At 39.7% G+C, this 22,214-nt stretch overlaps 2 protein-coding genes across 2 annotated transcripts; one reads left to right on the top strand and one right to left on the bottom strand.

The window, feature by feature from the left end:
* Positions 1 to 6: 6 nt before the first annotated feature.
* unc13d (unc-13 homolog D (C. elegans)) lies at positions 7 to 14,365 on the bottom strand. Its single transcript, XM_061809773.1, has 36 exons — positions 14,220 to 14,365; positions 13,666 to 13,975; positions 13,136 to 13,287; positions 10,909 to 10,935; positions 10,756 to 10,812; positions 10,623 to 10,679; positions 10,436 to 10,543; positions 9,948 to 10,007; positions 9,725 to 9,791; positions 8,900 to 9,080; positions 8,790 to 8,834; positions 8,627 to 8,698; positions 8,484 to 8,553; positions 8,293 to 8,397; positions 7,783 to 7,875; positions 7,602 to 7,702; positions 6,996 to 7,113; positions 6,728 to 6,849; positions 6,564 to 6,654; positions 6,427 to 6,483; positions 5,932 to 6,029; positions 5,800 to 5,851; positions 5,598 to 5,728; positions 5,223 to 5,340; positions 4,986 to 5,138; positions 4,773 to 4,868; positions 4,499 to 4,705; positions 3,593 to 3,667; positions 3,109 to 3,188; positions 2,921 to 3,035; positions 2,696 to 2,767; positions 2,547 to 2,630; positions 2,338 to 2,458; positions 1,168 to 1,291; positions 850 to 1,070; positions 7 to 178 (listed from the first exon to the last, which is right to left on the bottom strand). The coding sequence occupies exons 2-36, from the start codon at positions 13,685 to 13,687 to the stop codon at positions 12 to 14; spliced, it is 3,519 nt and encodes a 1,172-aa protein (XP_061665757.1). The 5' UTR covers positions 13,688 to 13,975; positions 14,220 to 14,365; the 3' UTR covers positions 7 to 11.
* A 111-nt stretch (positions 14,366 to 14,476) lies between these two features.
* On the top strand, positions 14,477 to 22,070 carry wbp2 (WW domain binding protein 2). Its single transcript, XM_061809785.1, has 8 exons — positions 14,477 to 14,715; positions 15,391 to 15,502; positions 17,057 to 17,192; positions 17,276 to 17,368; positions 18,721 to 18,867; positions 18,942 to 19,073; positions 19,164 to 19,243; positions 20,376 to 22,070. Exons 1-8 carry the CDS (start codon positions 14,657 to 14,659, stop codon positions 20,421 to 20,423), a joined length of 807 nt encoding a protein of 268 aa, XP_061665769.1. The 5' UTR covers positions 14,477 to 14,656; the 3' UTR covers positions 20,424 to 22,070.
* Positions 22,071 to 22,214: the final 144 nt, after the last annotated feature.

Here is a 22,214-nt window from a genome sequence, read left to right as displayed (position 1 = left end):
TATAAATGGATTTAGTTCATTAAAGCAAATTCTATATTTTTGGATGAAAAAAAAAAGTGTGCGTGTTGTGCTTGACTTTGCTCTCTGGACTGTTTCTCTCGTTGTCTTCTTTTCTTCACAAAGGCTTGTATTTCCCGCTCCCCTTTCCTGGACTCCAGCAACTTAAGGATGTTGTTTTCTGCGAATTCACACAAGCATGCATGTCAAGAGGTCACAACCAAGTCAGATGCATACTGTTGTCATAAATACAGTATGTTGGAACTCATTTCGACTTGTCAGTAATTGCCACAGAACTTCTACATATGTATCTTAATGGAAGTTTATGCTCATACTTTTGCACACAATTTTTTTCCCATCCATTTTGTGACAAAGCAAATTAACTTTGTTCAACGTTAACTTTAACGTATGCCATTTTCCTTATGGTCATATGCACATGTATTTTCCCCTCTTCTTGAAAATAGAATAATATACAGTACTGCGCGACCCTCATAACCCTCAATATACAGTACATCAGTTTAACAGATTGTAATCATGTGCAACTGATGTTCATGTTCAAATTAGATATATTCAAATGGGTTTTTTTTTCCAGGGCATTGTGTATTTGAATGATTTGGTGCAAGAAGTTGATTAGTAAATTAATTGTTGGCAGAAAATTATTTATTGAGCAACAGTATGTGTCAGCTACCACTGACATAAATTCTGAAGCTGAGTTAAAAAAGCTCATGGCCAAAAACTACTTGTTCTCCCATGTTTCATCTGGAGAAATCCTTCACAAAAAGTTTCCAGTAGGGAAACACAGCATATTTTGAATTAAATAGTCGTACAAAACCCCAAAGAAATGGATCATACCATTAGGTTTTGGATGTGTCAGGGGGAGACGTATTTGAGCAGGAGGAACATCTGGATGAAAGTTCTGTCCGTCTTTTCCATCCCCTCTTGCTACACCAGGTATGTCTTTGAGGGACAGGAAGGCTTCACCTTCAAAGTCATCTGTTCTCAAGATGTCATGGTCCAGAACCGTCACGACCAAGCAAGCCCCTGGAGCCTGGCACTGCTCCAGTCCGATTAGGCTGTCATGCGATGGAGACAGGTGGTGAGTTAAAGCGGGCATGTACATGTATGAGAGCTTGTTAAAAGAATTTGAGCCAAGAAGAGAGCAAATCTTACAACTCAAAGGCCTCATCGAACAGAGGATTAAGATCACAGCTTTTTATCTGAGTGCAACAAGGTTCTACAAGAGGGAAGGTGTGGTAAGGCTCCAAACACAACTTCACATATGGATCACTTAAACCTGTGGGATACACGAGATAGAGGACAGATGCTAATTTCCAACACCACCACTTAGTCTATGAGTTTGTCAACAGCAGTAGCTTCACTGTGAAAAAGTGAATAAATGGAGATTCAGGCATTAACAATCATGTAAGATTAATTAACTATAAAAATATAGATTTTATTCTGTCACTACAATGATCCACACACAAATTGACAACCGCAATTCAATGTATGTCGTACATTTGGTAACTTCTAAATTGTTGGAAAAAATTATTTTAAACGCTACTGTTAATTTCATTTTTACAGATGCCATATCAAATATTCAAAATAGTTCCTTAACTCACATCAACATAGTTCCTTGGCACCAAAATGCCACATGATCTCTTCAAAGAAATACTTTTATTTGGTCATTCCAGAAAAATTAATGCGTTTTTCTGCAAATAACATCCATCCTTCCATTTTCTTTGCTGCATATCCTCACAAGGGTTGCGGGGAGTGCTGGAGCCTATACCAGCTGTCAACGGGCAGGAGGCAGGGTACACCCTGAACTGGTTTCAAGCCAATCGAAGACCAAGTAGAGACAGACAACAGTCGCACTCACAATCACACCTAGGGGCAATTTTAGAGTGCCCAATTAATGTTGCATGTTTTTAGGATGTGGAAGGTAACCGATGTTCCCGGGGAAAACCCACGCAGGCACGGGGAGAATATGCAAATTCCACACAGGCAGGGCCGGGATCGAACCTAGGTCCTCAGAACTGTGAGGCCAACGCTTTACAAGCTGGTCCACCGTGCTTCAGCAAATAACAGAAGTAAAAAAAAAATCCATGAGTAGGTCAAGCTGCAAATGGCGACTATGCCGTGTTAGACTCTATGCGTGGAAAAAGGTGTCAATTCGAGTTTTGGCATTATAACGTTGGATCATTTTCATTATTAGCCACTTTGTGTGTTTTCAAATTGGAATTTACTATAGAGAGACTGAAATTCCACAGTAAACTGTATGGTAGCTTGTAAAATAAGTTTCATGATAGGCTAGACTAAGGTGACTTTTCTGTTCAGTTTCACCATTGGAATCCATTGGTAGGAGGTTGACTGCGTTCAACACTTCAACTCTCAGCCTTTGGTCTGATCTCCTGTAGGAGGCGAGAAGCGTGACAGCGCCATATTTCTCACCGGCAATCACTCTCTATCGAATACAAAAGAAAAACAAGTCACAGTTTGAATGAATAAATGTGCCCAATATCCTTTCCAATGTAGGCATGCAGGCATCTCACCTGTTCCCATATTTTCCCTTCCAGGAACTTGTCCACAAGCTGGCGACTGCTCAGAGAGTGATGAGTCAGGTAGTTCTTGAGAGTCTGCGGCCAAAGGAAGTCATATTTTATTTATTCATATTTAACTGTTATTCATCACCCACTCTCACCTTGTACTCATCAGAGTGGAGTACGTTCAATGGAAGTCCATTACCCTCGCCGTAGAAACACTGCTCCAAGCACTGAAATTGAATCAAACGCTTTGGTTTTTCAGATACCCAGAACACTTTGTTGAAAGATGGTGCATGGGCCGAAGAAAAAATTACTGCAGCTTGGTGAGAATCTGGATAAAGGCACAATTGAGTCCATGCTGTGCTTTAAATTTAGGTGCTGACCTGCAGCGTGTACAGCAGCCTGTGACAGAACACCATGAACCCTTCTTGCTGCGAATGCTCAGAGACCATCTGGTGGAGAATCTTCATGGAGTTGTTCCACAAAGGCGTGAGGAGACTGCAGGTGAGCGATAACAAGATGAGTTTCATGTTTGATTCATTAACAATAACCTTAGAGGGCTCGTCATCACCTGTTGAAGTTCTCTTGAACCAAGTTTTGGTTCATGTCATGCAGCTCTTTTTCCAGATAGCGCATGAGAGGGGTTGCAGCCTTAATCAGAACAGGCACATTTAACAATTAGGGCATTTTATGCAATTGTGATAAACAAAGCCATATCGACGAGGGGGACTCAAAAAGTAAGAAGCTAATTTTACTCTAGCTTTAGTTATTACAATAAAAAAGGCACTAACATTGGAATAAAAAACAAAAAGTGGAGATTTAATCGCTATTATTCAATATACAGTGGAACCTCAATTTAACAGACTTTGGATTTAATGGACAAATAAATAGTGCCCAGTTGGAATTCAAAATCACCCCTCCAACCACCAGTGAGGTATGTTTGGATAGACTTGAGAACTTTTTTGTACTGCACTGAATGTTTCAGGACACGAAAAAATGTAGAAAACAATTTTTAGCAGGTTGAACTAAATTGGGCCCATTGCATCTTGACTTACATCTTCTATGGATTTGGAGGGAATCCTCCTTCTAGTTGACATTCCTCTGACGTGAGTCTCAATGTCTGTATTCAACTGAAAAGACAGACGGAGGGAATATTTACACAAATAATGTTCCGTTTCACAACACATTGGCCTAGTGGTTAAGATGGACTGCCTCACATCTGAGATTCTGGGTTTGAATATCGGCTGGGTCTTTCCGAGTGGATTTTGCATCGTGGATTTTCTCAGGGTATTCCAAAAAGAAGCGTGATTTTCTTAATTGAAGACTCTAAACTGTCCATACAGTAGGTGTGAATAGTTTTTTGTATACACTCTGCAAATGGCTCTAGCTCAACCATAACCCTAATGAGGATAAGAACTATCGAGAATGGATGGCTGAATCACATTAATTAAATTTATTATTGTGTTTGTACATTTGCACAATACTGAAAGCTGTTTTCAATAATGTGCCCTTATTGTATACTGTCGCTTCCATGACAAGCACGTTAATAAACATATTCAACACGGTTATCAGAGTAGAAATAATGTCCAGCTAGAAAAGCCAATATTTTACGACATGATAAATGTAAAAATAATATATTATGGAACATCCTTTCATTGAGGTTGCTGCTGAGATGGAGCCGAGTCCAGCGGACCCTCCAGAGGAATTCAGTTTTGCCATCAAAGGGTCAAAAACCTGAATCCTGTCACAACCCCAAAAAAAACCATGACTAATTGTTGCTGCTAGTCAGGTTCACTCCACAGTGCTGAGGTTCTTTTGAGCAAGGCATCGAAAACTAGTCAGTGGCCCTATGTAGCTGACGTACCATCCTAAATAAATTCAAGTTGATTGTGTAAAAACCAGGTAAGGGCATGCGGTATATATCATCATATATATATCGACAAAACACCTGTACTGCACACCTTTCTGCTCAGCATGTCCAAAGCAGAGCGGATCTGTCGTCTGAGAATTCCCTGAGCTTGCTGCACCTGTAACGGCAACGTGTTGTGGAACTGACTTTCCCCGATGACGTGTTGCGTGCGCTCCCGGAGCCCTGCCCAGTTCAGCTGTGTGGGAAGTTGTGCCAGGACAGAGCGCAGGTATTCCAGGTCATTCACCACAACACATAGCTGGAAAAGAAGAAAGAACTCAATTTGACATGTTTTGTCTCTTTACTTGAACTCAGACATTCCTCACCAAGTTAATGGCGCTTCCCTGGTCAGACTTCTTTGAGAGCATTCTGGCTCTGTCCTTCAAACTATGACAATAGGTCACCACAATCTTGCACACATCCTGCATACACAAAAAAAAAAAAAAACCACACCATAAAAAAACCTTTGCAGAGAATTTGTTGATGTATTCTACCAATGCTAAATGCATCAGAAATGCTTAAAAAAGTGTATACAGCACCTCTACGATTTTGACCATGAGCATGAAGGCCTCCTCAGGGTCAGGCCAGGACATCTGCTCCCACAGATCGCACACAGGCTGGATACACGCCGCCAGGTCCACTGCTGAGGAGCTGTGTTTTATGGGCACGTCACCAGAGTTCAGGGGCTGAAGCTGAGATTCATATTTGAAATGCATCCTGATGCTGATCCCAGTGGAAACGCGAGCACACAGAACACATGGAAACACAAGAGTTACCTGGTCAACCTTCACGGCTCTCTCCACTCTGTCCATTGTGGTGTTGAACATCTGCTTGAGCCAGTAAGGCTGAGCCTCTCTGAAGCTCACATGAAAGTTGCTTAGCTTAAGTAAACCCCTAAAATGGAACACCAGCTTGTAAACTAGAAGGATATTGAATAAATGCTTAAGTAGTCAAAGTAGTAATAGTTACAGTAGAAGGGGGAAAAAAATCTGGAAAATTTTAAAACAGAGTGTCAGCACTGGAACCTCAGAATCATTAACTACTCATCCACTCATAATGGCCCAATCATACTGCTAAAATTGATGCAGGATAAAAATAGTACACATGAAAGGAAATTAGATGAACAATCGCAATTCCATAGTCTCTCTGACCTTTTCTGCACGAAGGCTTTGTCTTTACGGATTGCTTGCAAGCTCAGGTAAACGGGAAACAGGCTGTTTGCTAGACCCTGATCAATGCGACCCTCCATTTCAGATAAGGTTTCTCTCACTTCTGTAGCAAGCTACGGAAATGAGAACAGTCAGTGTTGGTGACTTGACATGAAGTTACGGAGCAGCTGTCAGTCCCACTTACCAGAGAGTCAAACGTCTTGTAGACTGCAGTGAACGCGTCCACTTGTACTGCACTACGTAGTTGCCAAAGAAACACATGACTGGACTATTAAAATGTATTTATTTCCATGTAATAAACTCAATCCTTTTTTACCTCACAAAAGTTCTATTCCAGACATCCTTGTTGAGTTTTATGTCATCCCGTATTTCCTCAATCAACTTGGACAAAGCGCTAATGATCTCTGCTGGCTCCTGTGTAATAGTCCAGCGCAACAACACAAACACATACAGCAGCACAATCTTTTGAAATCGAATACAAGAGCCACTTGACCATATTTATTTATAAGCACAATTTGGTTGACATCCTGATTTTACAATGTGCTTAAAATGGTGAGTGGAGTGTTGTGGATTCCATTACACTATATGGGATGAATAGTGTACAAAGGGTAGATCACTTCGAATATTACTTCAAATAGGTACGATACCAACTGGTTTACTTTCGATCGCTGCAAACTACAATCATATTTAGGTTATTATGAAGAATACAGGCGGCTGTACGCCACAAAGGTCACAGCTCAAGGATGGATACATTTGTTTAAATTTTAAATTCAATGATAAATAGCACACTAAGACAACGTGGTGTGTCTACCTTGGTCATTGGCTGGTGCAAACCTTTTTTGTTGGTAAACCACTCCTGTGTACCTGTCTGTTAGAGGTGGGGGGTGGAAGTCAAATCAATTTGACTATTTTGTCCATGCACATGATATGATTCTTTTTGGTACTAACCTGCACTGCATCAGCCACCTCATCGTGCACTTCAAAATCAGCCGGGTTCATTTTCTGAAAAGCCTGCGTCTTGCAGATCTGGACTAAGATTCTGGAATGAGAAACTTGCATTTATTGCATGTACAGTATTTAGACGATACAAAGAGGTTACCGATAATTTGTACCTGAGCAACGTGTGTAACTTTTGAGTGGCACTCTGCGTTGGAGGGAAGACGTCCCTGTATTTTGACACAAGATGGAGTCCGTAATGCAGGAAACCATGAAGCGAGTCACCAAGTTCTTGTTTCTGTTAACAGAATACATGCATTATATAGCACGGTAACACTAATTTACAAATAAATATTATAGTAATTTTGAATTAATTTGATCTAATTTTCTAAATACAGTATATGTTAATTTTTTCAGTTTATTTATTTTTTCTACTTTTCCTACCTGTTGGTGTGGCAGCTCCTGTTGATGCCAGTGGTACTCCACACAAGTCAGCTGTTGTAAAAGCAAAGAGGAGTCCACCTCTATGCTTTGGCACAGTTTGCTGTAAGCCAGCCACTTCCTATCATGGACACACACAACTTTGCATAAATGTCGAAAAATAATGAAAGAATCTGGAAGGAGTAAAGTGGGATTCTCTTTAAAAGTTACAACAATATCCTGTCTTGAAATATATGTTTCATCATTGTAGTGTGTCAGTGTGGGTAGTAAATGTTATTTTCAAAGGAATTCAAAATACATTGCTCATGTAATTCAGTAGTGTTGTGGGTAAAAATATTATCAGTGTATGGCCCAACTGATTAACTGGCTAGCTAATGTAATCATCCGATATTAGTAGTCCTCGAAAAAAATGCCAGAAACTGGGGGGAAAAAAAAAAATCGACCAAGTTTTGCTGATTGAAATTGATGCCATTCAAAGAAACATAAAGAAATTGTAAAAAGACCAGACAATGTTTAGCTCATTTTTCCAAATATCGTAATCAGCATCGGCCCTTAAAAAGCAATCCATATCGGTCAGGCTCTATCAAATATGCTTAAAGTGGTGCTTACGCCAGGTCTTGTAGAAAAGGTGAGAGGTCATTCTGCGTGGCGTAATACTCCAGGAGAGTCTGAGCCTCACCACACAGTTCCCCTTTCCATGGAGTCGAACTCTGAGAGTAATGAACACAGATGTAGCTACATATACTGGTAAAAACTGATACTAACATAAAAAAAATTAACTGAACTTTACCTTTTGCTTGGAAATGTAAGACAGAACAAACTGTTCCAGGATTCCACAGTAGTTGATGTAAGCATTTCGACCTGGACTTAGTGTGTCATCTCTCTGCAAATCACAGGGTAAAGTATGTATCGTCTTTCAAAATCATCTCAATATCATTGTTAGTAAGTAATAATGTTATGCACTTAGAGGCTCTGTAGTGTGTCAAGTTTAAATGAACTGAATTTACTGTATCTTCTTTGGTTTCCAGTCAGTCACATTGGAATAATGTACTTTAATTTATAGTATAACTGAAATTCGGTAGCAGTCTATTTCTACTCAAGACACAATCTACATTTAAATGATGATAGACCAATTAATGAACTAATTATCACACCAATGGGTTGATTTCCAACGACCAAAGAGTTACACAATTGTTCCTGAGCTGTAAAATGCAAAATTCAAAAACACATAGGCATTATAATGGGTAGAGCGCCCCCACCCCCCACACCCCCTCACATCTGAACCACGATGCATTGTTACCGTTTTATGGATAAACTTGAGCTTCAGGTGACACTGGCCTCGGTTTGGGTATGTCTCCGTTCTTGGCTCCAAAATGTACCAGTTGTCCTCAGTACAGTGAAGATCCTGAAATTAGTTTATGGAAAATTACTGTTGAAGAGAGTTGATGGTGTAGTTGCACAAATGGGAAGGGAAAAAAATGAATTTCCTACCTGCAGTTTTATGACTACTTTCCCCAAAAAGTCATCAGTCCCTTTTTCCTTTTTGACCTCCTTAATAATTCTGAAAAAGCAAAATAATAGTTTAGTCCCGCGTTGTGACTGTGGGGGTGTGATTAGTTAAGCGGCATGCTTACCTGCTTAAACTAGAAAAGTTGGTTGTGAACTCCTCGAGTTTCTGACTGAGCGACACCTCCTCATCTTTATCCCTACACAACAACAATCCAAATGAGAAGAGCGTGACTTGAACTTCCTAAAGTGGACAAAGAGGAGCTAGGGATGTATTTTTTTTTCCAATACCACATCTCAAGATGGAAGCTGGCACCCACGAGGACTTCAAACTCCCTGAAAAATAAAATAGGATTACACACGAACAAGGTGAGCATTATCAGCAATAGATTTAGACTCACAGTATAAATGTTTCGTTCCAAATTGGGTTGAGGGTCTGCTTCTTGATGTCGGTCTGATAAATCTTATCATCAGACACGGCGTCCTTAACCACATATTTTGAGGCTTTGGCTCTGGATCGACGTGTGCGTCGCTCTTCTTCATCTTCCAGTATGGTCAGCAAGCAATACGGATCACTGAAACCTGGTCAACAAGAAGTTATGGTCTTCATGTATCACTTCTAAAAGTATAGTTTTAAACAGTAATTCACTATACAGTTCGATAGCACACATTAATTAAACTGTTGGAAAACTGACACACAGGAACACTTTGGTTGTGTAGTGAAATATCTATGTATGTTGGATAAATGGTACTTTATCAGTTGCAGACAAAATGGTTTGTATATGTAACTTTTTTTTTAAATATATTGAAGTAATTAGAAAACAGGCGGCGAGGTGGTTCAACAGGTTAGAGCGTTAGCCTCACAGGTGTGAGGCCCGGGGTTCAAATCCCGTCCCTGCCTGTATGGACTTTGCATATTTTCCCCATGAGTGTGAATGGTTCTTTGTTTCTTTGTGCCCTGCTATCGGCTGGCAACCAGTTCAGGGTGTACGCCCCTTCTGCCCAAAGATGGCAGGGGTAGGCTCCAGCACTCTCATGACTCTTGTGAGGATAGGGGGCTCAGGAAATGGATGGATGGTTATCTTGGCAAATCCAATATGATACATATGATTATTTGTACAGCCTGATGTGATGGATGGATGAATGGTTTGCCCTAACTTTGACCTTTGCTTAAGTGCCTTTAAATTGTGCACCACAAACAAATGTGATATGGTATGGAAACTCACCACTAACATCTTTTCCCAGGATTTCTTTGGCTTCCTTTACAGTGGCCATCAGGCAGTAGACAGGCGGCTGTAAGGTTCAAGCTGTTTAGAAACTTGTAGACAGAAACTTCAACTGGACAAGTTCTCTTTTATGGTACCACAGCTAAAAATAAAATTGTTGTAGGGAAACGTGTGCATTGGGGATAAAACTTATTTTCAATAGGGAAAGTATGGGGTTTCGCACCTCTGCATTTTGTACTTTGTCCATCAGAGAGTTGTGCTCATCCTCTGTCATTGTGAGGGCCTGGAAGAAATTTTTTTGTTTCAGTTTTTTCTTTTCCTCCACCCCTGTACAACATACTTTACTCACAAAAAGTTAAGGATATTTGGATTTCTGGTGAAATTTGAACTTGAAAAGCACTGCAACCTTTACAGATGACCGTAATTTGACTTACTTTAAATATTTAGATACACATGTCCAACTGTTCAGTCTTTCACCACTTTTTGCAAAATGTGCTGTTCTCTAACACGGGTCAAACCAGCAAAACTTATAAGAGGAATTTAAACCTTAAACATTTCCAAATACTTATTTCTGTGAATCTTTATCAAATTCACCTGTAAATGTTGTAATTCATTTTAAATTCAACAGAACACTTCAACTGAAAGCAGAGAGTGTCATCAACTGTTTCGGAAGTAGTGTAACAATATCATGTATGAAGTGCAGGTGATTACCTCTTTTATATACTGGTGAAGTTGGCTATCCGTGAAGACCTCAGTTGATGCTGATTTTCCCATCTTGTGTGCAATAGTGTACAACAACTCCTTATACAAAGGTTTCAGCTTGAAATAGGAGTGAATCAAGACATTAATGGTGAAGTGCCAACGGTTACAATGTACAGTTTGGTGACCAATGGTATACCTCCAGCTCTTTGAGGTGACGTGCTCTCTCTTCGGGGTTTTCCTCATCTTTGAAATCCTAAAATGAAAACGTGAGTCAGAAGTGCTGCTGATATTAGTAGATATCGAAAACGGGAGTGTCTAAGTACATTCACCCTCCTGTATCGGATCTTTCTTGTCTGGCCCAGTTTACGCGTATGGCCCGGAGAGAACTAGCAAGGAAAAGAGAATAAGATACTGCACTGGCAATGGGGAAATGGCTAAACTGCACAGTACCACGACAACAAATACTTTATAACAGAGCTTACCTGCTTGGCTCTTGCTAAGCCAGGTTTCTGAAAAAAATAAAATAAAATAAAAATAAAAAAAATAAAATTAAATGGAAAAAAAAAGTCATATAAATAGCACTACTCAAATGCAAGAAATAGTAATTTATGTTATTTATGAATCATACTTATTACATTTCCTGTTTAAATTTGTTCATATACTTCTAATTGCAGATCACGAAATGGAAAGTGAGGCCACAATTTAACATTCAACCCAGCTAAAGAAAGTCAAGTCAAATGTAATAGTAAGCACTTAAAGAAGCATGAACAGTAAAGCTCGGTCAGTGGGTTTAAGACATGTAAAAATAAATCAAATATATTTAAAAAAACTTTCAGTGCAAAGTTAGAACAGTGTGTGATGTTATCCTGGTAACATTTGTCTATTAAAAGAGGAGATTTGTGATGCTGAGATCAAAGTCTAACACCCCCACAAACTTAACAAGGACTTGAGAAGATTGGCCATACATCTGACACATATTTGTGAGTCACCTTTTTTTCCCCCAAAAGTGGAAAAAGATGCCTTTGTTATATCAAGCTTGTGGCATTCTTCAGCACTGCAAACTACAGTTACAATTATATATATATATATATATATATATATATATATATATATATATTTTTTTTTTTTTTTTTGTTTTTGTTTTTGTTTTTTTTTGTTTTTGTTTTTACATCAGCACACCACGAAAGTAGCACAGCATGTATGGTTGTCAAATCAGGCGTGTGCACACATGGACCCAAAGTGGTGGTCAAGCACCTACCCTTTTGCAGTGGATGAAAAAAAAAACCTCCCCTTAATATTGCAGTACATTTTAAAAAAAACTTACTAGAACAGCTGAGATTCAGTTGAGGTGAATCTGAGGTATTTTAAATGGTGGGAGTGAGCTTCAGTGTGATTGCTTAATTCTAAACACAGCCACACATCTCCATGTATAGGAAGGCCTGTGCACTTGTACAACTGCCTGATCTTAGTTGTTAATTTTGTACTTCCCCTCTTTAAAATATTTTATTGTTTTCAATTACAAGTCATAGATTAATTAATGATGATTTTTTTTCTTCTCTTTACCTGCGTGGTTTATCGTTTTATTATTGACTGTGTTAACAGAAATGAATACATACAAACGAAGTGCTGTTTTTATTTGTAATTGTATGATAACTTTGGCGATGGGTGCCCTTTTTCTTCCCTTGAGCACCTGTCCTAAAAATGTCTGTGGATGTGCCTGTTTGTCATATACATAGGCTGTCACATTTGGAGAATGCATGGAAATTGTCTCTACATTAAAAGAAAAAGTCCAAATACTAATCAACCCTCGTACAAAACAAATATTGTACACAATTTCTGGACACCACAGTGGACGAGTGGCTACAGTAACAAGTCAGCCTCACAGTTTTGACGTTCCGGGTTTGGGTCCAGTATTCCGTTGTTGAGTTTGGATGTCGTAAACACGCTTGTGTGGGTTTTTTCCGCTTTCCTCCCGCGTTCCGAAAACCTGCATGCCAGGGTCATTTAAGACTAAATTATTAATAAATGTGAATGTGAGTGATGCTAGCTTGTCTCTATGTGCCCTGCAATTGTCTGGCCATGAGTACTCCGACTTTCACCCAAAGTAAGTTGAGAAAGGATGATGAGGACAAGCAGTATAGAAAATTAATGCATACATTTTTAGGATCTTCTTTTGTATTGAAATATATATATATTTTTTTAAACTGCTCAGGTTCCGTTCTACATCATCTGATCCAAACTCACATACTAAAATAATCGTGATTCATAGTCCCGCCAGCTCAAAATAGCATTTTGGTCTCCAGTGTGTCACTCCAATGCAAGCAACTACATTTGAATTTTGACATGGTTGTAAGGAACTATAGTATTACAAATACAAGCTTATTAACTTAGTTGGGATCATATATGTAGTTACAAAGTCAGATATTTGGATTTCAGTTGAATTCAAACCTTATTTGTTTTTACAACAGTATATTTACTTTGTACAGCACATTCACACAGGTAAAACACCTCTATGTAGATTTGTATACATTTGTGTCTAGTGTTGCATCGTAGTACTGAAATGTAACCTCTTGTTGTTGATGAATGAGAATACAAAAGCCTTAGAAATCGGATGAAATGAAAAGGCATCATTATGCCCCTGTTCACAGAAAAAACACTGACTTTGTCTGGTGGATTACTGACCAACCCAAGTACACAAAAAGTCCTTACTTGTTCAGGTGTTTTGAGTAGATGATCCTCAGAGCTGGTGGTCTTCAGTCGAGTTGTCATGTTGTTGTCTGGTGAGCTGTCACCCTGCTCGGCATCCACAAGTGTCAATGCACCGTTTTTGATGAAACTGCCACACAGGAAGTCATCACTTCCTGCATAAATGAGGTAACGCAGATGACTGTGACTTTTTGCTGTATTAATACTACTCTCAATTTTGCCCAACTCTACTGTATTCTCCAGCAACAATAAAAGAAGTACACATATTTAAGACACATTTGTGTGGATAATGCATAAACAAAATAATTGAGCGCTACTACAAAACGGATAAGAATCATTTTTCTTGGCTGAGTATGTTAAAAACACACAAGGAATTTGTCTGCGGCACTTGGACCCACTCTGGCAGCCTAATCAAAGGTGTTTATAGCCCATTATTTTTTAACGATATGTCCTTTTTACACAATGTATAAAAGTGTAAAAGTATACAGTATTTGGTTCAAATGTAACATTTTACAGCAAAAACAGCACCTTACTCAAAAATGTGTTCCACTCCATCACAATGCCTTCCTCCTTTTCCAAGTGTTGCTAAAACGTGATTTCCATTAATGTTTGAAATGTGCATTTCATATTCAAATTGGCAAAGTGGGTGGCACGGTGAACCAGCTGGAAAATGTTGGCCTCATAGTTCCGAGGTCCGTGGTTCAATCCCGGATGCGCCTGTGTGGAGTTTCCATGTTCTCCCTGTGCCTGCGTGGGTTTTCTCCGGGCAATCCTTGGGGGACCCCGGTGCTGATGGTGTGCATGGATACGGTGATTTCCCAACAGCCTCACTTGCAGTGTCCCCTGGAGTTTGGCAGGAGACATACTGAGATGGCGGAACATGGAGGAGATGAGATTTGGTTTTTTTTTAAATGAAGAAATATAGGTAGTAAACCACCATAAAAATTGATTTGTTCAGCTCAACCTCAACTAGTACAGGTTTTATGATTATATTAGTGACGTGCAGTGTTTAATAATAATAATTTAATAATACTGTTGAATAAGTAGTTCATAGTTAAATAAAGTTAAATTTTGTTTGAATGCTTACTTAAATGTGGTTGTTCTCTAATTATAACACAAGCGGCTTACAATAATATTAAATCTACTATTTTAGCAGTAAAACCTTTTCTGCCTTGTTTTTTTTTTTTTCAAATTAACATTTAGGCGTACTCCACTTCTCGATTTTAATGTTGGTCGTGATGGTGCTACTTAAGAGAAAAGTGTTTTTTCCCCTCTCCAGTGGTATTTGCGAAATATAATAAAATAAAATGTGACGTATTTATGTCGTAATGTGTAGGCGTTTCTGTCGAGTGCCGTACGCGCAGGTGCATCGCTGAAGTTAGCAGCGTAAACATCTTCAAAATCGTGCTTCTCCTTTAAGTTTTACACGTACCGAGTGTACAGATTGTGCTAAATTTGTGACGGAGGAACGTACACGTTGGTGGGCTTTGCTGTCGGCGTGTTCGGAGGAGGAGGCCGGTCGACATGACTCTAAACCAGAACCATTCGGAGTCCGGCGGTGTCATCATCAACAACAGCGAAAGGTAGCCACGGCGGATATATAACGGCGAAGCGAAGACCGCTAGCATGCTACGATTGACTATGCCATATTTTATCGCCATAACGAGACTTCGGCTTTATTTTAAAATAGACTTCGAAGCAGCTACAGTACATGGAATGACGCACTTGAGGTTCTGCTAGCTTAGGTTTGCACATGACCTCAGGATTTACGTCGATAGCGTAAACGCACTTTGAGGCGTAAATTGAATGTGAACCAAAATGAAGCGTTATAAACAAACATTTAGAACGACTTCTTAATGAAAACAAAAAAGAGTTCTTATAAGGCTTATTGACGCCCGTGATAACTGGTTAGAATATAATAGCGGGTTTCAAAACACAAATAAAGCCAATGTCGATACTTCTGGAAGCCACCAGAATAGCTCCTGAACAGCTGACCTAGAATCAGATTAGTATGATCTGTCAGTAGATAAGATGTAAGACAAATCCTTTTACAGAACTCAAAAGTAAGTGATGGGCAGTGTTCGGTCACATGACAATTGCACAACAATCCCTATTATATAATCTCATTTTTAACTCTGAATTCCATCTAGTGTTTTAGATGTCTCACTCAGTTTGAATGCCGCATGAAGCGGATAAAACTCTAGACGAGTTCAATAATGAAATAATAATTCCGGATTTCTGGGGTGCTAATGTCGCAGTGTTTTGATGAACCATGACAACGTGGAGCTGGTCTTCGTCGACACGGAAGGTCTACTACCTGAGGCCTTCAGAAGGAGCAAGAAGGGCAGCATCTACCTGACTCCGTACAGGGTGAGGTCAAGTGTGGATGTACAATGTTCCCCCCAGTGGTCCACCAATCCCTCCGCTCCATCAGGCTATATATATTTTTTTTGGCTGTGGGGGGTGGTTGAAACGTATGAACCGTTGCTTGTGGAAATCCCTTGCAGGGAAATCTTCAGGTTTTATTAGTGCTTTATTATTACAGTGTACTTACCCTAATGCCCTGCCATGTGGGAAAGGAGAACCCAACTTGACTTTTTTTTTGTTTCTTTGCTTGTTCAAATATGTTTAGGATGTGTTTGAAGACATTTAAATGTGTTTAAAGCAGTGGTGAAACTGTTTTAGATGTGTTAAAAAAAAAGATTTTCTCTTATCTGTGCTCAGGATATTTGGGGCTTATTGGTAAGTTAAGAAATGATAATTGATCACTGATCTGATTGCAAGATGGAATAATGTCCCTGTTTAAATGACTCGTTAATTTACTTATCTCCCTTATTCAGAGTATCTTCTAAAGTATTCTCATACTGACATGATAAATAATATGTACTAACTTACTGTAATGGAATTACTTTATTCACGCATACCAATACTTTAGAACACGAGTCGACACAACGGCGGCATGTTTACATGCAATCATGTGAGCATGACCGATCAACACCATCCTCACTGTGAAGCATACAGGTCAAAACATCAGGGCACAGGACAAGTTCAGAGGATTGTGGGGCCACCGAACAGAACCATGATTTGTAAATTTATGAAACATCCTCTCCTCCACAAAAACATTGAAGACGGTTGGGGTTACGACTTTGGTCTTCCAGCATGACAGTGGTCCAAAGCATATTGCCAGGGCAACAAAGAATTGAGCCACGTAGAGTCACATTAGGTTACTGACTTGCCTAGTAAGTCACCGGACCTCAAGGCAATTTAAAAAAAAAAACTGTGGAGGGAACTAAAGCTTTTAATTTTCAAACAGCAGCCAAGAAAAGTAAAGTATTTTAGAAACTTCCACCTGGTGCGCTGCTTACCACTCAGTACTAACAACTGTTTTATTCAAATATGTATTTCACCTACTAAATTGCCCAAGGTTCTATAATATTGAATTTGTATGCGTTTTTGAACTGCTATTCTGTTTAGGTCTTTATAAGTGAGCAAATGAGAGGCCTTTTATGTCTACATAAAAAAGGCCAATTGGTTCCACCTGTTCTTTCTCATTTGTTGGAGTCTTTTTTTCGGCAAACACATGAAAAAGCCCAAAGTTCCCTACAACAATAGTATAGACATTATTTGAACTTGCTTTAGAGGGCATTTTCATTTCCTCCTTACCCCGCTCAATATTGCTCTGGACTGTTGACCTGATGAAGTATTTTAAAGTCCTTCTCCCGGTAGCTTCACTCTTCCTTCTCTTCATCTCTCATTCATGTACAAATATTCTGTTGTACTTCGTTGCTCTCCTTTCCAGTGCCTGCCTCCACTTTTCTTACTGTTCGTCCACCTGCTCCCTGCTTTCACTGCAGATCACAATGTCTAGCTCTCCCTCACTATGGATCCTAAACTGATGGAAATATTTGACTTCTTCTATCGTAGGTGATCTTTGTGGCCAAAGGTCGAGATGCACTCAGGTCCTTTATGATGCCTTTCTATTTGATGAAGGGATGTGAGGTCAAACAACCTGTACTGGGGGCAAATTACATCAAGGGGACCGTCAGTGCGGAACCAGGAGGTCAGTTTTACGGTGAATGGCAAAATATGGTTTTAGTTGTAAGATTATTGTTTTCATTCTTTGTTGGTGTGCTTTCTGCATAGGTGGCTGGGAAGGCAGCACAAGCTTTAAGCTCGTCTTTAGTGCAGGCGGAGCCATTGAGTTTGGACAATGCATGTTGCAGGTTGCCACTCAGGGTGAGGATGCAAAATTTAATGGCAGCAACATTTTGAAGAGGACATTACATGCTATTTTCAGGTGTTTATTTGAAGTGAGGTTCAGTAATGTCCCATTACGTCAGAGTTGACCTTTTATGCATACAATGCATCGCAGAATTTTTAAAATCACATCGGGCCGGCACAGTGGAGCAACTGGAGAGAGCGATGGCCTCACAATTCTGAGGACCGGAGTTCAAAACCCGGGCCCGTCTGTGTGGAGTTTGCATGTTCTCCCCGTGCCTGTGTGGGTTTTCTCCGAGGACTCTGGTTTCCTCCCACATCCCAAAAACATGCAGTAACTGGAGACTCTAAATTGCCCCGAGGTGTGATTGTGAGTGCGGCTGTTGTCTGTCTCCATGTGCCCTGCGATTGGCTGACAACCAGTTCAGGGTGTACCCCGCCTCCTGCCTGATGAACCAGAGTGAGTTGTTTTCATTTTCCTGACTGTGTAGTACCTTCATAATCAACATCACCTTGACTTTCAATGGCGAGTACACTTGTAGAATTTTATATTTTCCTAATATTATATACAGTGGTTCCTCTGTTTTCAATCACAATCTGTTCCAGAAGGCCGTTTGAAAAGTAAAATGTTTGAAAACCGAAGTGCATTTTCTCATTACAATGAATGGAAAATGAAATAATGCGTTCCAAGCCTAAAAATTTTTTTAAAGCATTTTTTTTAAAACCTTTCCTGATAATAAACTGCATAGTAGGAATACATGTATAGTTTAAATACTTTATATAATTAAATCATTTGAGAAATATATTTATTTTTTGCTTAAAATGTATGCTTTAGTATTAAGAGTATGCCAGGCTGGGAGTGCATTGCCGTACCTGTAGCGACTCGGCCCCCAGCCTTTTAAACCTTTTTTTATGAACAAAAGTGCATTCATTTATTCATTTTCTTTGGCGCTTATCCCCACGAGGGTCGTGGGGACTGCTGGAGTCTATCCCAGCTGTCAACGGGCAGGAGGCGGGGTACACCCTGAACTGGTTGCCAGGGCACATAGAGACAAACAGCCACACTCACAATCACACCTAGGGACATCATCCACCTATTGCAGAACTTACTGAACTTAAGACCCGATAAAGCCACAAACGAGGCTTTAGTGTGCCTTGTTGTTTATGAAATTGAGACTTGGCCTCTATTAGGTCAGGGCGACTAGTTGAGGAAATGCTGTGTTTTATCTTTATTGAGCCAACTTGACAAAATACTAACCACAGCGTGTACACTCTTCATTTTGGCTTGTTTATATTTCAACACTGTAAAAGATCCAAAATAAAAGACATATTATAGACCCTGCCATTCCATCATGCTTCGCGTCCTTCAGTTTCCAGAGGTCAACCGGTCACTCCAGGGTTTGGCGAATGCCCTTTCATGGCTAATGGGGCCTACGCTTACCCACCTCCCCCTTGTAACGGGGCATATCCCGCTGGACCCCCACCTGGCTACGGCTACCCCAACGCACCGGCTCCAGGTATCTTATCTGAGGAAAAAAAAGGGAAAAAGTGTGCCTGAGCGAGCTAACCTGCTGTTTTCAACACCGTGCAGATGGCTTCTACCCCAACCCACCAGCATTTGATAGCGCTGCAGGCTACATGGCGCCACCTCCCTATTCATCTACTCTGGGTCAGCAGCCCAGGCAGGCCCTACATGACCCTGAAGTCCCCTCTTCGGCTGCAGGTGAGTGTCTGGCAGAACAGTGTCCACCGATTTCCATTCAATTCCGCTCGTTATCTCTTTTTTTTTTTTTTTTTTCCCTTGTGCTTCCAGCTGAGGCTAAAGCAGCTGAAGCAGCAGCCAGTGCTGCTAACTGTTCCACGCTGCCGCCTACACATGTGTACCTTCCAGAGGTAAATCTCTCATCATCGTGAAACTCCTCACCGATGTTTGAATACTCCCATGTTTCCTCAAATAAGAGTTACATTCATACTGTAACCATGATCCTAACTTTAAACACTATATCACATGATCTTTCACCATTGAAATGAAAAAAAAAAAGATAGCAGTGACAGGCAGAACATTTGATATTTGAGATAAATGTTTGTTTTATATCGGCTATAAATGAGTGCCTTATGTAAGCAACATATTGAATGAAGTTACGGGCGAACGAAACAGTATTTATGAATGACCCCCCCCCCATGTTCTAGCACATTTCTTCTTACTCATTATTTTTCTTGCCGTGGAGTGAAGACTTATAAAAAAAAAAACAAAACAAAGATCACTTCTCAGATGTCAAACCGTGCCTAATGGCCACAAATAAGTCTCAGGGAAGATGCTTTTATTGCATTGAATGGAGTCATAGCTCCGTCTAGTGGGCAAATGATGTACTGAAATAATTATGAGCGCGCAACACTGAATGTTTCATGGGCAAATAAGAATATAATCCCTCAAGATTAGTTTGAAAGAGGCTGATAAAATTGGATGTCTGATTAATCATCTGGGCTCTAGTAAAAATTAGCTAACAAAAAATAATACAATAATATTTACTCATGGTGCCAGCACCTACGTGACTGTGTGTGGGACAAGGACACGTCACCTAACAAATAAATATCACACCACCTACACAGTGTCAAAAACTTCAAGTAAATGAGTATGTGCCCCCTATCAGATGCTAATGCTGTTAGCAAATACTATTCTGTGTGTACAAGAAAACAATACAGCTCTGCCTACCTTGTGAAAGTGGCTCTGGATCTTGTCTATTTTAGCTGGTCATGTTATGCATGGACAAAGAAAAAAAGTTTAACAAAGTTCATGTATGAATCAGCCCAATTGTGACATCACAATTCAGCAAAATTGGCTCAGACACTTACCCAGAACTGTCCAGAATAAAAAAAGGTTTTACTTGGTAGTTTAGGCCCTGTTAACTAGCAATTTAAAAGTAGTTTCCGCTTATGTGTCCCCTTTCAATGACAAAATTGGGATGTCATCATCTCTGATCTCCTGCTTCATACAATATTTGCAATTATGTATTTGTCTGTGTAGGACAAGCCTCCCCCCTACTCTCCTCCAGAAGACAAGAAGAACCAGTAGGCCTTGCTTTATTTCCTTTCCCTCCGTGGACCTCTTCTACATGGACCACCATGACATCCATTTTAATTTTATCATTCCCTCTCGTCTTTTGAAACAACATTCTCAACTCCTCTGTGACAAGCGTAATATCACATCACACTTTGGATGAAATGTTCACTAATTTAACACTGGATCAAAAGCGAATAAGAGCGTATTATTTCATAATATTAATGTCTTGAGTGTTGCAAAATTCCCTCTATGCTTAATTTAGCTTTGCAGTGATTTATGAAATGACTTAATCTTATGTTACACATTGCTCTGTGAATCTATTCAGTGAGCTAAATGAAGCAATTTATTTTTGTACCGTTTAACTGTATATATTTTGGAGATAATGTATATCTTGTCACTGTTATCAAGGCGTACAAGGCATCACGTCTGGTTTGACACATTGCGCTGGATGAGAGGACTGCATAGATTAGAGTCCAGCAGTGCGTCCCTGATCTAGGATTAAGATCAGAGAGTAAAAGGTGGGTCAGAGTGATTTACACAGACAGCATGGATTGTGTTATCCATCCATCCATCCATCCATCCATCCATTTTCCAAGCCGCTCGTGTTGTGCAAAGCGGATGTCATTTTTTTTGTGTGACAAAACAGGACTGTAGACTAGCATCAAGTTAGATATAACCATGATAGAAAAGTCTCAATTCAGATCTCCTGTACTTCCTACTAAAGTAATGGTGTACTACATATTAAGTGTTCCTTGTTTTTTGTTTGTTTAGTTTTTGCTGAGCTTGGGGCTCTTGCTTTCTCAGGCATGGCTGAAAGTATGATAAAGCTTAACATTTAACAACAGCTAATGTAACCAGTAGGCATATATTAAAAGGATCTTGTTTCATGTGGAAACAAAGGTTTTCGAATTTTGTGTCACTTGATGGATGTCGATTTACAAACTGCACAGAGGTCCTCCCATGACTTAGAATACTGTCCTGTTTTCTTCCGTCACACATTTATAAACTGATGCATCTCAATAAATGTTAATACGTTCATGAATTAGTGATGTATTTTCAGTACTGGTACATTACAGTGTCATTGAACACTTGGGAAAATACTTTTCAGAAACCTAATTCTTGCTTAATCTCAAAATGAAAAATTGCCATTGTTTCCTGATTGTTACCATACTTTCCGGCCTATAAACCGCAACTTTTTCCCCACACGCTTTCTACCCTGCGATTTATGCGGTGATGCGGCTAATGTGTGCATTTTTTTCTAACGGCCGCAAGGGGGCACTTGAGCAGAAAAGGTAAGAGTGAGACCAGGTGAATATATGTAACGAGGAAGTGACTTGAAGTGACTTTTACCGGTCTGGCCGTTAGGCCTGCACTAGCGTGTTACTGCCGTGTCTCAGTGACTTTTACCGGTACATTTTTTTTTTAACTGGTCCTATTAGCGTGGCGCTAGCATTAAAAAAACTGTGTACCGTCTTTGTAAATATTTTGGTTTTAAATGTGGGTTTCAATGTGGGCACCTGCGGCTTTTACACAGCTGTGGCATTTGTATGTACCAAATGGTATTTACTTTACAAAAGTACTGGGTGAGGCTTATAACCAGGTGTGCGCTGTAGGCTTTTCTAGATGGTTAATTCTGGGTTTTCATTTGCTGTAAGCTATAATCAAATCTCTCTCTCTCTCTCTCTCTATATATATATATATATATATATATGTGTGTGTAAATAATGAAATGTCACTGCATAATACATCTCTGAGTTTCACTTATTAAATTAAAATACCCAATTAATGTTTGGACACTCGTAA

This window comes from Syngnathoides biaculeatus, chromosome 22 (assembly GCF_019802595.1).
Source record: "Syngnathoides biaculeatus isolate LvHL_M chromosome 22, ASM1980259v1, whole genome shotgun sequence".
In the NCBI taxonomy this organism is placed as follows: Eukaryota; Metazoa; Chordata; class Actinopteri; order Syngnathiformes; family Syngnathidae; genus Syngnathoides; species Syngnathoides biaculeatus.
The sequence above is the reverse complement of the archived record's forward strand: the minus strand, read 5'-3'. Positions and strand labels throughout refer to the sequence as shown.